Source organism: Polyodon spathula, chromosome 19, assembly GCF_017654505.1.
Source record: "Polyodon spathula isolate WHYD16114869_AA chromosome 19, ASM1765450v1, whole genome shotgun sequence".
Taxonomy (NCBI): domain Eukaryota; kingdom Metazoa; phylum Chordata; class Actinopteri; order Acipenseriformes; family Polyodontidae; genus Polyodon; species Polyodon spathula.
This window is the reverse complement of record NC_054552.1, coordinates 5,963,377-5,977,588: the sequence shown is the minus strand read 5'-3', so window position 1 is coordinate 5,977,588 and position 14,212 is coordinate 5,963,377. Positions and strand designations below refer to the sequence as shown.

The 14,212-nt window shown below is 36.0% G+C and overlaps 1 protein-coding gene across 1 annotated transcript in view; it reads right to left on the bottom strand.

Moving 5' to 3' along the window:
- The window catches only part of LOC121294373 (polypeptide N-acetylgalactosaminyltransferase 18-like), a 93,362-nt gene extending 83,030 nt beyond the window's left edge, over positions 1-10,332 (bottom strand). The window contains exon 1 of the mRNA XM_041218000.1: positions 9,750-10,332. Coding sequence (XP_041073934.1) covers positions 9,750-9,987 — 238 coding nt within the window. The 5' untranslated portion in view covers positions 9,988-10,332. The remainder of the gene's footprint in view (positions 1-9,749) is intronic.
- Positions 10,333-14,212: the final 3,880 nt, after the last annotated feature.

Sequence of the window (14,212 nt, the reverse complement as noted above, 5' to 3'; positions counted from 1 at the left end):
CAGACAGGCAATCACAATCATTGAGACAGTTGTATGGCTATAACAACAAATTAAACTAGTGACTAAATTACTATACTGTGTTACTGTGGGCTTAATGGAAAACAGAAATATTCAGGGCCAGACTTCTTATGAATATTACATCAACAATGAATTTCAAATAGCTTTGGATTACCAAACGCTAAACCACAAATAAGGCAGCAACACTAAAGTCTCATTATAAAAAATAAAAAAAAGATCAATTAGAGAGATTGAGATTAACTGGATCCCCTAGTTTTAAAATGTGGAAATCATTTGTATTTTTTACTGTATCTTCAATGACACCTAAATAAAAAGTATCATCATACTGGATGTTTACTGAAAGGATGAACAGGACTTTGCTCAAGAACACTTTGTAAAACCTCCCATTCATTATAATAATACTGTGTGAATGCAGACATCTACCAAACGTAATACCGCAGAACTAATACTGTATAATAAAGCACAGTATAAATTCCATGGAAGGTAGTTAGTTTACTGAGTGTCTTACCCATCATTACTTACAAGGACCCTTGGGGAAAAAGCAGGAACTTGGTACAATACCCTGTAGCTTTCTGAGAAATTGTTCCTTGATTCTTTTTCAATTAATAATGTTTTAATAGAAATGCAATTTACCACACACAGGTTGAGTGACCCAGCACCCTACTGACCTGTCACTATGATGCAGCGAGCTACACTCTCCAGTGTGCAAGTGAGTGTGCAAGAGTGAACGTCAAGACAGAGGCTGGTTTGGGTGGAAGTGATTACAGGCAGGAAGGAAAAGAACATAGGAAATCGACCTGGTTAGCAGATGCCTGAAAATTGGTTTTATCTATCCAAATGGGTGCACTGTAGAGCTAAGTGGCTCTGGAATACATAAAATAAGATGAAGAATAGAAAACATTCAAATTTCAGATAAAGTCCTGGAAAAATTCAGTGTTTCATTACTGTATCATATTTGAGGAGATTTGACACAGGTCAAGGGCAATGTAACTCTGCTTTATCCAGCAGGGACTACATTTGATGGTGTGAGTGATATGTCCAGTTGATATGTCCCTCCAATCCGTGACAGATAAAGATCCCCAGCAGTGTGATGATTTGAACAAGGTTGAGATCAGGGATGAGTCAAACAGCTACCAGAAGAGGCTTTCAATCACAAATGAAATGGGCTGGAAGTTTCACCATCCTCGACAGCCCCACTTCCAGCCCCTCTCCCTCCTCCTAATGGAGAAATCATCTAGATGAATCCTTTTCCCTATCTTGCTATGTCTCACTGTATTCTTTGCACTCAGACAGATAATATAAAATATTACTGGTTGATTTTTTTCTGGGATAAGACCACGAAAGGATTGTGGTTAATAATCTTTTAATGGAAACAGCTGAATGCTGTATGGATTATGTGATAGGATGAGAGAATCTCACTTTCGACAGACTCTTATATTTCAGATTTCTTGGTGTGTCAGATGGCAACATCCACTATGATGGAATATGAAAATGGGACACCTGAAACAAATTGCTTAATACTGGCTAAAAAACAAAAAATTTTCAAATTTTTAGCTCACGAATGCGAGTAGACTTTGAGCTTCGAAGAATCAAGAAACACAGCTTCTGGTCTGTGTTTCTTGATTCTAGAACAATCATGTGAGACTTTGACCTTTGAGAACCTACAAGGATTCTCCAAGTAAGGTTAAAGCTGGCTAGAGACAAGAGATAAAACTGAAGGAATCTCATTCTCAATATTGGACTCAGAATATTTAAATATCATGACATCATAATAGTATAAGCAGCCAATGGAGCATTTGAAGCACTGTAAATGAGCTTTTTTTAAATGATATCTGCTGCATAGTTTTTAACTAATGGTGGTTCTTGCTCATCACTTTTCTGTGAGCTGTGCTTTGACAACCTTTTCTCAATTAGTCTTGCCCTTGTCCAATATCATATCCATAAAAATGGCTCCTTTACTTCACAATATCTAATGAGGTTTTCTAATTTGGGAATGCATCCAGGAAGCAAGAGAGGATTAGGCTTTATAAACCATCTTCTGAAAAATGTAATTTATAGAGCAATACTTACAGCATTGCTTAGCTCAGACAGTCCAATCTGCTGGAAATAGAATTCGAGAATTCACGCCTATTTCTTTGAATCTTCTCAGTATTAAAATGTAGACTATTGTTCTGCGTTGAAACATTTGGACTGACTGGATTACTACTTTAGTTAATCCCCATGTTATCTCAAATGCAATCTGTCGATTAGCTTTTTCAAACTAAATCATACTGGTTTGATTCTGAGTATGTCAGTGCCCTGAAGGTACAGACCAATTCTAATCTCTGAATCAATCAGCTTCCCTTGATGTGTATCACCCATGATTAAATACATTACATTGTGGAATTTGGACAGTGGATAATAGAAAAAAGAACCCTAGGCGTTTTTTGATAGCTAGCAAGAAAGACATATTACGTATCCAAAAATGTTAAACAGATTCACTTTCTTGGTGTTCATACTTTAAGGACAAAACTCAAGTGCCTTGTGCCACTGCCTTGAAACTGTTATAATAAGACACACTCAAATCCTCAAATAACCTCTCTCTGCTCACAAGAGAACGAAAAAAATGATTAACCTTCTGTTTCACCAATGGACGTGATGAATGACCAGCTAATAAATTACAAAGCACTGCTACCAAGACCACATCAGATACACTTGGGGAAACTGCTGCTCATACTGATTGTTGAGCAGGGTCATCTCAACTTGATTTAATATCAAGGAACTAAAAAAACTGTTGCATTTAAGAGCAGCGAGCCAAGAGAATTTTTGTATGTACTTTGATAAATGTGCTTATCATTCATGCAGAACTGCATTGTACATCCCTATAATGATGCTTATACAGCTTTTTGTCTCAACAGTTTGATTCTATCTCCTAATAGCTCAGTACAACACTTTAATGATCAGAGCAGAGCAGCAGCCCTTTATATATCACCTTGCACATTGTAAACCACCCCATAAAACAGATCAGACTTCATATTCAGACACCCTGCAGATCTATTAAAAGGTGGAGAGGGATATATTAACTAATAACTTATTTATGCACTGCACACAGATCCCAAAAGATCCCATACTATAGGCTCATTTATATACAAGTGTTTTTTGCCCAGGGGTACATCAGTTTAATGACCTACATTCCCTTCTCTTGAGTCTGCTGCAGCAGGAACCTGACTTATTTAAAACCCGTCTGGTATTTCGGGAGTCGATCTCATAAAGTATAGATAGATAACAAATATCATGTTTACTCGTTTAGAAGAGAGGTCCCCAGGGCAGTAACATGCCAAAACAGTTGTTAGTGTTGCAGACAGTGAAGGGAAAGTCATTTCCTGTAATGCACCCACAGATGATGTATAAGATAGTGTAAGATATTGATCTGCAATTTATCTGGGGTGTGGGGCTCCAAATACACAATTATACAGATCAGAAACAAACAGCAGCCCAGGCTGGAACACTCCATCCACTCCTGCAGCTGCCTGAAAGAAAAGAAAGTCTTCCCAAAGGCTATGTAGATTTACAGCTATGGCCATATACCATATTAGACGTGCTTTTCTGTGACAGAAAGAAAACGCCAGCACTACATCTGAATGGCTCAAAAATAATAACTACCTTTGGCCTTGTTTTTATCTAATTGTTTTATCCAGATAAAATCGTGGTTTTTATTTCAGTGTCCTGAGTTCAATGCAACCCCAAAACACCTTTACCACTGATCAGTGTTATACTGTGATCTGCTTTTTCCAGCGCTTATTCTACAGCCAACCAGAAGAACGTTTTAAGCACATGGTTTAACTGCAGAACAGGACAGCGCCTGTATAAATGCTGCATTTGCTTTTTTTGGTGGAAGGTTGCTGCTCCCTTTAGGACCCGAAGTGGTAATCCCAGAAAACTGTAGCCTTCCACCTGCCAGTCTTCATTACACTGCTGTTAGTTTGAGTCAAGTGGTTTAATAACCACACTGAATATAAAACAGTAAGATTATCCAAACATCAAAACAATTGACTAATTGGAATATTAGGGCTGAATTATCACGGTTTAAAAAAAAAAAAAAAAAACCTTTGTTTCTCTTGTCCATATCAAACAGTGCTGGACAAAAGTGGTAGCTGCAAATGTTTTGTATGGGTTTGACTACATGTTGTAACATGAAAATGAAAATGCATGGTGAGTGTGGACTGCAGCAGACACCCATCACTTGGGATGAGTCCATGCTAGTAAGTGTATATTAATCACGTTTCAGTAAGGGAATGGTTCAAATCAGGCACTACAAATCTGATAGGCCTTGTCATGACAGCTATTGGAAGTCGCAGTTTTATGTCTACCAGAACTGTTTGTGAATGCCTTCTAATAACACCTGAATTAAAGTCATCAATCAGACTGAAACTAGGGCCTTCACAGGAGTGTGTTTCGCCCATCAACTGGTCAGCCAACTTGCACAATCTATTAGCCATCCTGAGCAGCCAAACCGTCATCCCTGGGATGAGTAATTAAAACAAGGACAAGGCGTGTCAATGAATACAGTGGAAAGGATCAGGCATCTGCTGCAAGCTAATCTTTACCTGCTGCTGCATCCATTTCCATTACTGCTGAAGGAAAAGAAAAACCCTTAAAAATTTCACACAGCTGCCTTGTGGTACATTTTAAATCACATGTAACCTTAACTGTACAGTACTGCACAGGCTGTATCTCTATCTTAAGACGATCATGTAATCAGATCTACAGACTGTGAACACTGAACTTCCAACAATTAATGGATTCTCCGAAATATTTAAAGAAATACCACCAATTCTAAAACATGAAAGCTCACAAATACTGTACATTTTTACTCTTATTTCTCCTGGTGTGTTCTCAGCCTGCGAGCAGAATTTTTTTTTTTGTAAACTACGGTATTTCAGTTTCACATGTTTCCAAGTATTCTGACACTTTTTTCATGTATTGAGAGGGTTGTTCTTCGTAGCATCATCTGAATTCTGTTGTTTCTAACCAGGACATCAGTGGCTACTGCACTACTATATATAATATAGATAAGTGCAAACCAAGCAGTTAATTTGTAACTGCTTTCACAAGCTTCTGTCAAGAGCCCTCCTGGGAACAAGCGAAAACTATGCATGCTGTTAATTTGATCCGTACTTAATCTAAAACCAGGAAAATCCACTCTGAATCGCATCTGTTGTAGAGAGAATAATATCCTTTTAAATCATTAAATGTTTGATGTTTGATTCTCACAACCTTGATTCACAAAAACACTGTGATTTTCAGCCCCACACAAAATAGGATACGTGAAACATGTGCATGTGCTTGAACATTATTCTAGGAAGGGAGCACAGTATGTTTATCCTGCTGTTTCTCACTGGCCCATTTTGGGAGTTCAGGTCTGGCCCATACCTATACTCTTACAAGCAAAAGTTATTGCTCTATAATGAGGAATCCACATGGCACCTAGCTGAGATCTTAAAGCTAAATCAGCTTGGGAACTAAAGCAGAATTTGACATCAGTTGTTTCCTACGCGTCCTATATCCTCTGTCCAATCAAACGTATCTTAATTTCAGATGGGATTCTAATACAATTGCACTGGGCAGGAATCTATTCTAGTAAAGTCTGAGAAAATAAACGATCTACTGAAAAATAGTAAGAGGTAATGAAAAGTTACCAGTGTTTCCTCTGGGAGGATGTAACTGTATTGGTTACTCTATGGATATTATTTATAAAATACAGATGGACATTATAATTATAAAAACGTCACTACTGTAATTTCGTAATTCAACACCAACTTCAGCACTGTGAACTCTCCAAAAACATCAGGAACGGAAAAAAAACAAAGGGTGCAACCTTGAAAAGCATTAACACAGTAAGCCATACAAGATCTGCGAGGACGAAGGCTTACAAATGTAGACTGCCTGCTTTAGTTTTTTCGTCTTGCTACGTCTTTTCAAGCTGACCTTTAGCATAAACACACCACTCTGCTTGGATAAAATATCTTTGTGGCTATTCCAACCAGATGACTAGTAAGAAATTTGCAGTACAACACTCAGTGGTCCTAACACACTCAATTTCTTATGACAGAAACTTAATAACTGGCCTTTAAGTTCTTATGGCAGCCGTGCTTTCAAATATTTTTTCAAAAGATAATGGATCTTGTGGTTAAAGGGTCAAAACAAGAAGACAAAGGTAACATATATATATATATATATATATATATATATATATATATATATATATATATATATATATATATATATATATATATATATATATATATATATATATATATATATATATATATATATATATATATATATATATATAAATACATACATATATATATATATATTATATATAAATGTTTCTTTAGAAAACTGCATTTATGTAATTTGATACATTCCAAATCAATATTTCTTCACAGAAAAAAAAAAAAGTTTTTGGCTACAAACTGCTGCATCCTATTTTAATGACAGTCAAGCTAGACATGGCTGTAATTAGACCAGTGAAATCTTACACTGGTTATGTTGAAGCTGAATACATAGAAAACTGAGCTTTATTATCACCATAGGTAGGAAAACACCAAGATATTTATCATTTTTTAGGCCTCAGTTTCTTATTTTATATTGAGGCATCATTAAAGCATCTGAAGGGCTGTATTAGCAGAATTAACAGCTGCGTTTAGACTTAACTTCCACGGATAATAAAATTAAAGTAAGTTACCATAACAATAAAGTTAAAGAGAAAACATTTAATAACAGGTAGATATCAGTTAAAGTAGTCTGTTAATGGGGTCAGTACCATGAAAAAGCTGGTCACCATGGAGAGGACAAATTCACAGACACTTCTGAGGATTAGTCCAGCTCATGTACCACACATGCAGATTTCAATGATATCCTGAAGGAATTGTAAGTACGGAATGCTGACATACTTGTGGATTAATGGACAGAAGAAAAGGAGCCTCCACTTTATACTTGTCACATATGAAACCAAAACACCTACCCACACCCAATACATAATCAAGAAACACTTTTCCTATCGCTCCTTTAGGTAAGAAACAAAATACCCTGCTCACAGTGTAAACCTGCGTTAGTCCCTGGAAGGAGGTTCTACGGTAAATATTTTTTATGGTATGCTACATGCTATAGTGACAGTATTTCAAGCAAGAAGCTCACATCGTTGATAGATGCAGGACTCAGTTGGTTTGAGAATTTGACCGTATCTTTGGAATCTTAAGACTGTTGTATCAGTTCAAATAAAATAATATTACAAGTTTTGCCGAGTTACATATTTTTCCCAAGTGCTAAAATTACAAAGGTCAGCACATCCCATTTTTCTTACACCAGTTCAGTACAATGACTTTTTGTTTTCAAGGGCTTAAATTGGTGCCACGATACCCAACAGAATATCTGGTCATTATCAAATTACTAAACCATGTTGAACCCGGTTGATCTTCAGCAACATACTGTATTATCACACCCCCCGATCCAGACAGTGTCTATCTGTGGAATGAGTGGCAGTCTGATTTTTTAAGATCACTATCTACTCATTCTACAAAGATTACATAAATCCATATCTTAATTCCAACAGTGACCTTGTGCACTCAGTACCATGTTAACTAGTCCCTGGTTTGTTCTGGAAACCTGCCTGCATATTATTCCCTCTATGGGATGTCAAGATTACTCCCTGAAATTCACTCACTGCCAATTATGCCCAATACAGTTTTCCTTTTTAGATTTGAATCATACCTGTCACATGTTTTATGTGCCTGACATTATTACTTGGTCAGCTGCTACAATAATCTGGAGAGGTTTGACATATGAACTTTTTTGTATACCCAACTTTCAAAGACTTGTTTGTTTGTTTGCAAGGTCCAATGGATTTTCTTAATAGCTCTTTGACTGATTTCCCCCCCTTTGTCTGTAGCCCCTCTTCTTTCTGCCTGTCCTTCAAGACATACTGAAATCATTTTCTTTTAAAAGGGCTTTCTGTCTAATTAAAACTTCAGATTGTAAGTACTGCCACAATTGCTGTTAGTAATAATAGCCGTGTCAAAGGTGCAGAGCACTTAAAGAAAACATTTACATGCACCCTAAACCTGAGACACTGGTACTTCTGCAAACGGCAGTAAGACAGAATAAATAGTTAAAACAAGACTTAAGACTGTAGGAAGCAGATCTGTTAACAATTGTTCCAAACAGTATAGGTTAGTTTCATCTTATTCGCTTTCCATTTGTTCCCATAGTGTACACCTTTTAACGACACTGAGTGAGACTTGCAAGCGGGACAAATTTAAGAATAGCAAGTTCTTGAAATACTTTGTACAAGCTGACATTGGTCCAAATCAGGCATATTCAAAACAGTCTGAAATGTGAAAGTATTGTACCATAGCCAGCATGTAGAATGTTGATGCATGCCACACAGCTAACTATAGTTCTTTCCTCTTAATCCACATTTATATTCAGACCTAATTATAGCACTTCCTGAGAGCTAGAAATACAATCGTTGTAGTGTGAAGGTTGTGTTATGTTACAACCATATGCAAACAAATTGATGGTTCAAAGCAGCCCACAGTTTGATTATAGCCCATGTTTAATGTGGATTATAAAAACACAAATGACTGCTTCTACTCATTATCTACTTCACGAGTGGGAATCTGCATGATGTACACCAACGCTGTTTAAATAACAATTATTGTATATATATATATATATATATATATATATATATTATATATCTATATATATATATATATGCTATATATATATATATATATATATAAAAATCAGTGGTGTAAATAGTAATGATTCTTCATTATTTACACAACATATCTAATACTACTACATTTTATTTCCTTCATTGTTAATGGTAGGAACCAGTAACCCTAACCCTAACCCAACCCTAATCATTATCAGCAGTTATGGGTTGCCATTATATAATAGTCGTCAATACTAACGGTTATATATATATACACACAACATACATACCATATATATATATATAATATATATATATTATATATCTATAGATATATATATAGATATATATATAGATAGATAGATAGATAGAGAGAGAGAGAGAGAGAGAGAGAGAGAGAGAGAAAGAGAGAAAGAGAGGGAGATAGGCAGATATTTATTTTAAAATTGCTTTCATTGTTGAAGAAAAAATATCTGTAGATAAGCAATGCTTTGTGGAGCACTGGGCAGCCTAAAGGAATATCCGCTAGAAAGTGCCCTGAGGGCATCAGGTGATTCTAAGGCATTTGCAAAGCACTCTCACCTTTCACTTCCAGAGCTTAGCAGCTCTACAAAATCAACCCACTCTGACCCTGACCTTAAACAACCCCAGCCCTAAAACCTAACCTTAACCGAATACCTGACCCTAACCCTAACAAACCACCTGTTGCCCTCAGTACAATTTCTAGTGCATATTCCTTTGTGCTGCAGAGGACTGGCATGGTGCTGTTGCTATAGTTCAAGGTGTAGATCCAATTACAACAACAGCATCTCTGACTCCCGGTGCTTTGAAAAGGCACTGCGTTTCTACAACCTTATTTTATTCCAGCAGACAGTATGATTTGTATATATAATGCTGGACGGCTAGTATAACAACTAATTGCTTTGCACGAAGATACCAGTGCGTAGATATCAATGCATCCGTTATTTGATTGATCGCAATCTTAGATTTTTTAGACATGATGAAAAAAAAGTATACAATACGATACCTTGTATGTGTTGATTGACTACATTCTCGAGCCGATCCAGTCTTTCTATAATCCTCAAAGTTTCCCCCTTGTTGCCTTCCTCTAACTTTTTCTCTGGCACCGGTTCTTGCACTTTTATATACACATTGGCGACGTAGTTAGTAACCCATCCCACGTAAAGCAAGCACACAATATTGGTCATACCACTCAAGATCACACAAGTGGATACCACCGTTTTGGTCTTTCTGGTGCAAGCCATCCTGAGATCCCTCCATATATACTACAGAGCTTGGTACCAAGAATAGAAGTGCCCTGTAAATAATCCCCACTCCTGGTAGCTCTGTCAGTAAATTTCCATTCAGACAGGTAAATTCCTTACATGAGTATCTGAGAGCCCTCCGAGTTGACCGACCAGAACCAGGAGTAGCGCTGTCCAGTGTGGAGCGTGGAGGAGAGCAGTACCGACGCTCGATTCTTTTTAAACGAAGCGGAGAACTTGCACGGGAAATCAGTAAGTGTAAAGTCCTGGAAACTTTCCTCCCGCTATCCCCGCTCTTGCGCCCTTTTCCTTGCAATCACCTCCAGTTTAAACTAGACAGCTTACAGCGTTCAGTGGGACCCATATAGCACAGATTCGATGGCCAATGAGACGCAGAGCAGGGCTGTAAATTTCATATTCAGTTACGCGCTACTCCAATGAGGTCGGAGAAAGGCGTGTGTTTGTACTGTGTATGCTAAAGCCATCAAGGAAACAGTGTACCAGTGTCTGTGTTAAAGCTATAATTTTTTTAAAGCTGCGTGTTGACTGAGTGAGTGGAATTAAGGATGGTGATGTACAGTATATAATAAATGTAATGAAATGATAAACGTGTGCCACACAGGCAAGTAAATGTCTAAACTGAAAACTATCTGAAAATCTGAAGCAAAGATCTTTGTGTCAAATAGCGCCTGTGACTGCTGGCTCAATAGATCAGCTTGCCTCGGTGGAATCATGTGCATCGTTTTTTTTTTTTTTTTTTTTATTATGGTACGAAGTGGTATAAGTGCTGTAGACAAATAAAGCCTTAGATAATGCGCAGTGTCTGTTTGCTGGTTGTTTGTAATTTGTTGGTATAAATGTAAGTGTTTATTAATTGTTTTTTGAATACTGAGCTATACGTCATATCCACGTTGGGGGGTGGAGGGGGGTTTTGGAGTTTGTTTGAACTGGTGGCCATGTTAAATAGAACCAGATACTGGCTATCTTTTGGAGTAAAAACAAAACCAGTAGGTTCTCCCAGTAGTACTGAGAGAATTAAATTATCATGTAAAGTCTAGTTGGGGCAGGTTGTCACATAGTTTTGGGGGTTGGTTGTCACATGTAAATCCTATAGGAAGAAGTCTTATATTTTTTTCTTTCTACTTTTTTACACCAAAATGTGGGATATGTCACCATATAATGCTTATTTAAATTATTTACTGTTTGTCCTCTGGTTCTGTGGAGGATGTGGTATTATTTTGTAGCATGGGTCAACATTTCAAATATATATAGGTCTGTATTTTTTATGCTCACATAAAAGGTAAAAATACAACCTTTTCTGTCATTGTTCACAGCAGAAAAGTTATGTTATTTTTTTTTGAAAAAACTAAAAATGTTGCATTATTGTCTACTGTAAAAGCAAGAGCATACGTTGTGACAACCAACCCCCATATCAAATTTGGAATAAAGTTATGATGAAATAAAAATCATCATTTTGTACGTGAGGAGTTGTTCTTTAATATAGGGAGGAACAGAACCTCGCAGCGTGGCACCAGATTGAGGAGAATAATAAAGAGTAAAAAGTGTGACAACCAGCCCCGGTCTCCCCTATAGGCTACATTGTGGAATTGTCATATTTATAATTATAATAATATGTAGTTGTATATTTCATTAATGTTCTTTTCTTCTTTAGAAACAGTTTAGAAAAGTTTCATGAAAATCTAAATGGTTTATTAATGAAAACTAACTAACGAGTTAAATAATTTGTGGATATGCCTGATTGTAAACAGGAATAAATGTAAGATTCATATTTAATAAATATAATATTAACACACGTTCATGTCAGGTACACGTTCTATATATATATATATATATATATATATATATATATATATATATATATATATATATATATATATATAAAAATAAAATAGTTAAACAGGTGTTCTACCGTGTTGTTGATTCTGTAAACTGAAGTTAGAATACATGGTGAGATGTAGTAGATAAGCACCTGCTACATTATTATACAGTTCAATAAATCTGTATAGAATGATCTGACTCACAAGATTATTATACATATGTTAAACATCATTTCTAACATGGCACACATGTATCAGTGCCATTATAAATAAATCATGGATTTGAATATAAACAATAACAAGTAGTTGTCATGCTGTCAAACACCTGTAAATACCTCCAATGTTTTGATTCAAACACAGGCTCCCTTGAGAAAGATATGTACAACATATCGAAACGTTGGGCAGCTGGCTCTTTGAGCTAATATATATATATATATATATATATATATATATATATATATATATATATATATATATATATATATATATATATATATATATATATTATATATATATTAAAAGTCATGTCAGTAAGTAAACTAAGAATTAATTAAATAAATACATTGTAAAATAAACTATATTACTACCTTACCTTCAAATATGATATAAATTGGGACTGTTAAAAAAGTGGTTTAACATTTAAACCAGAAGGCAATTTCAATTGCACTATCTTGAAAGGCGTATTCAATTTTACCACATACAAGGATTTTACTGGGTTTGTGTAAAACTTTCAAAACTCTTGCATTAGGGATAGGCCTCAGTCATGTTGCTCAACAGAGCATTCATCTCCAGACAAAGGCCCTATTCAATGTTTTCCTGGTCCAATTGCTAGGCAGGTAAATGCAGATGTGCCTTGCAACAGCATGGCAAGAATGCTTAACAATAAGCCTCCACACTCACCAGACAGAGCTTCCCTTTGTGTCAGCTTCATTTGTCATTTCTCTGTATAAATGTGTAAAGATATATGAAGTTCTTACATGTGCTTATATCTGCTTTGGCAGTGAAAAAGTAATAAGACTTAATATTAGAACAGAATTGCTTCAGACAGTAGTGCCACTTTCATTAATATTGGTTGGCCTGTTACGTTTAAAGTTCAGATTTATCAGGATTTATTGATCTTTTATGGTTGAGAAAATGAGAAAAAAAAAGAAAAAGAAAAAAAAAAACTCTGGCTATGTTTATAACAACTTTTGGCAACAATAATGCAACATTCTGAGTCTAGAATTTTAATGTCATCATACCGTTATCGTAGTATAGTTTTCTAGATTTTGGAAATACACATTCCAACCAGTGAAAGGATTAAGAGCTATATCAGTAATTCCCTGAGATTGTCAGAAGTAACAACAGCCTTCTCTGAATAATCTCAAAACAAGTTCATCTGTTCATACTGTACTTTTCTTTTACAAATACAATATAAAGTCGAGAAAGACACACCTCCAGACACACTGAAATCTCAACAGCAAGTTGAACTCTGTGCAGCTCAATCAATAAAGCCTGACCTTGTGGTCTTTGAGACCATAACACGCTACATATATTTTTGGTTGGAAACATAGCCCGTTTGTACTAGATATGCGAATTAAACCCACAAAAGAGATACTCTTGAACAGGAATCAAAGTGAAGCAATTGTAATTCCTGTGGCCAGACGAGTACAGTACATGTTTTTAGTATTTTCAATACATTGTGTTAATGCACATGCCCTCCACTCATTCTTGCTGAGCTGTATGGAATCTTACATCCATGATATGACTCCCAACTAGCAAATGCAAATTATTATTGTGATTATGGAAGATTCAGTAAGCTTCCAAGTTCTGGCACTGTTTCCACCATTAGTATTCCAGCAGAATCTGGAAATCATTCCCAGCCATCCATCACTCCCCCTAGGAAGCTTTGACTCCACTGGTGATCAATAGATGAGATGATATAACACCACTTCTATCTATTGAGAAAATGGCCACAATTTTCACTGCAGTATTGCTTCCCATCTATTTCCTTCAGAGGTTTTCAATCTTTCTGACTTTGAGGACTCAGCCAATAGAATATTTTTTAGTATAGATTTTTTAAAAACACATGTGGCCCATTATTGTAGAGATCACCCTGTAATGTACTGTTAAGGTTTGTTAAAAGCTAGAAGTGCAGTTACGGAATAGAATTATACTTATGTTTCTGTTTCCGAATGTTTTTGCTGGAATTGTATTAGCAGATCCCTATTTGGAATCAAAAGAACTAAAAAGAATAGTGAAACACTTACAGCAATAAATCATCTTCACAATAAGAGGTTCTGGGATGATCTAAAACTCCATTATAGGAATAATACAGTTGGCATAGTTGGGATAGCAATGACAGATGATTGTTAGCAGGGCATTTTCAGCTCGTATAATTAGCTTAG